Source organism: Arachis ipaensis, chromosome B01 (assembly GCF_000816755.2).
Source record: "Arachis ipaensis cultivar K30076 chromosome B01, Araip1.1, whole genome shotgun sequence".
Lineage (NCBI taxonomy): Eukaryota > Viridiplantae > Streptophyta > Magnoliopsida > Fabales > Fabaceae > Arachis > Arachis ipaensis.
Window position 1 is genome coordinate 43,727 of NC_029785.2, and position 1,198 is coordinate 44,924.

Sequence of the window (1,198 nt, forward strand, 5' to 3'; positions counted from 1 at the left end):
AGAGCTGCAAAGCTTCTGTGAGATGTGGTCTTGGCGTCCCTTCATAGATGATGACATTATGCATCAAGCTTGGAAACTTATTCCATGATTAATGTTTTGTCTCGTATTATTCTTCCTTAGAATACTTTGTCATTAGGCTAGATACACTTGTAATGATTTGTTGTTGATGTTATGTCTTTTCAACTTTTGTCACATTTTAGTTTAACATGTGATTTTTGAATGGGCTATTGTGATTAAAAAATTATCAATGTATTAGTTAAAATATTTTCAAGTATTTTTTTTATCCAAATGTTATGATTAGTTTGTTTTATTTTCATTTATATTTTTTTCACTTTCCCCAAAAATACTGCTGAAATAACATTAAGTAAATATGATGGATGATGGCAAATTGGCAATTAAGTCCATAGTTTAGTGATTTAGTGTCCTACTCTATCTAGATAGTGTCATATTATATACACTCTTCAATACCATTCTTTAGAAAAGAAAAATCTGATAATGAGAATGCATTTTATTGAAGAATTTGAATTTATGCTAAAATTAATAAAGTAAAAAGAAGATTGGGCCAGCTGAAAGAATCTCTTGTGTAAGCTCATCATTAGTTCCAATCTTGTAATTTGTGAAGGTTTCAAAATTATTCTTGAACAATCCAGCCAGCTTCAACAGTGTTCCTTGGTATGCATCACTGCAGTTGAACAAAATCTCCAATGTTATAATGTTATTGTGACATTGATTCAAGAATGTACTCTTTTTTCTTCACAATGATAGATACAAAAAAATTTGAGTTTTTGGTGAGTCCTTATCTTCTAAAGACCATGTAATTTATACTGCACTTTTGAATTTTTTAGTAAATGCTTCTTATATAACAAGCAGGATATCTTTCATGTTTGATAGCATTATATATTTGTATAAATTCGTATTTGTGCTATATAATAGATGCAGCTTTAAATTATGTGTTTTGAAAAGAATTAGTATCTAAGAACTATATTGTAAATAGGTTTGCTAGAAAACCTTCATTGTGACATCTCTACTTGTATTCTCTTTGTATTTTGGTATTTTTGTGTGTGATAAATCATAAATCTTAATAACTAAGGCATATTTATAGATAGATAAAATGACACTATGCCAACAACTAAAATACATTTTCAAATTCAAAACTTAACAATATAAAATTCAATCCACCAATGTTAAAAAAATAAAA

The 1,198-nt window shown here is 27.8% G+C and overlaps 1 protein-coding gene across 2 annotated transcripts in view; it reads left to right on the plus strand.

Moving 5' to 3' along the window:
* The window catches only part of LOC107644066 (SOSS complex subunit B1), a 6,231-nt gene extending 5,950 nt beyond the window's left edge, over nucleotides 1–281 (plus strand). For both annotated transcript variants that reach the window (XM_021107896.1, XM_021107921.1), the window contains exon 9: nucleotides 1–281. In XM_021107896.1, coding sequence (XP_020963555.1) covers nucleotides 1–47 — 47 coding nt within the window. In that variant the 3' untranslated portion in view covers nucleotides 48–281.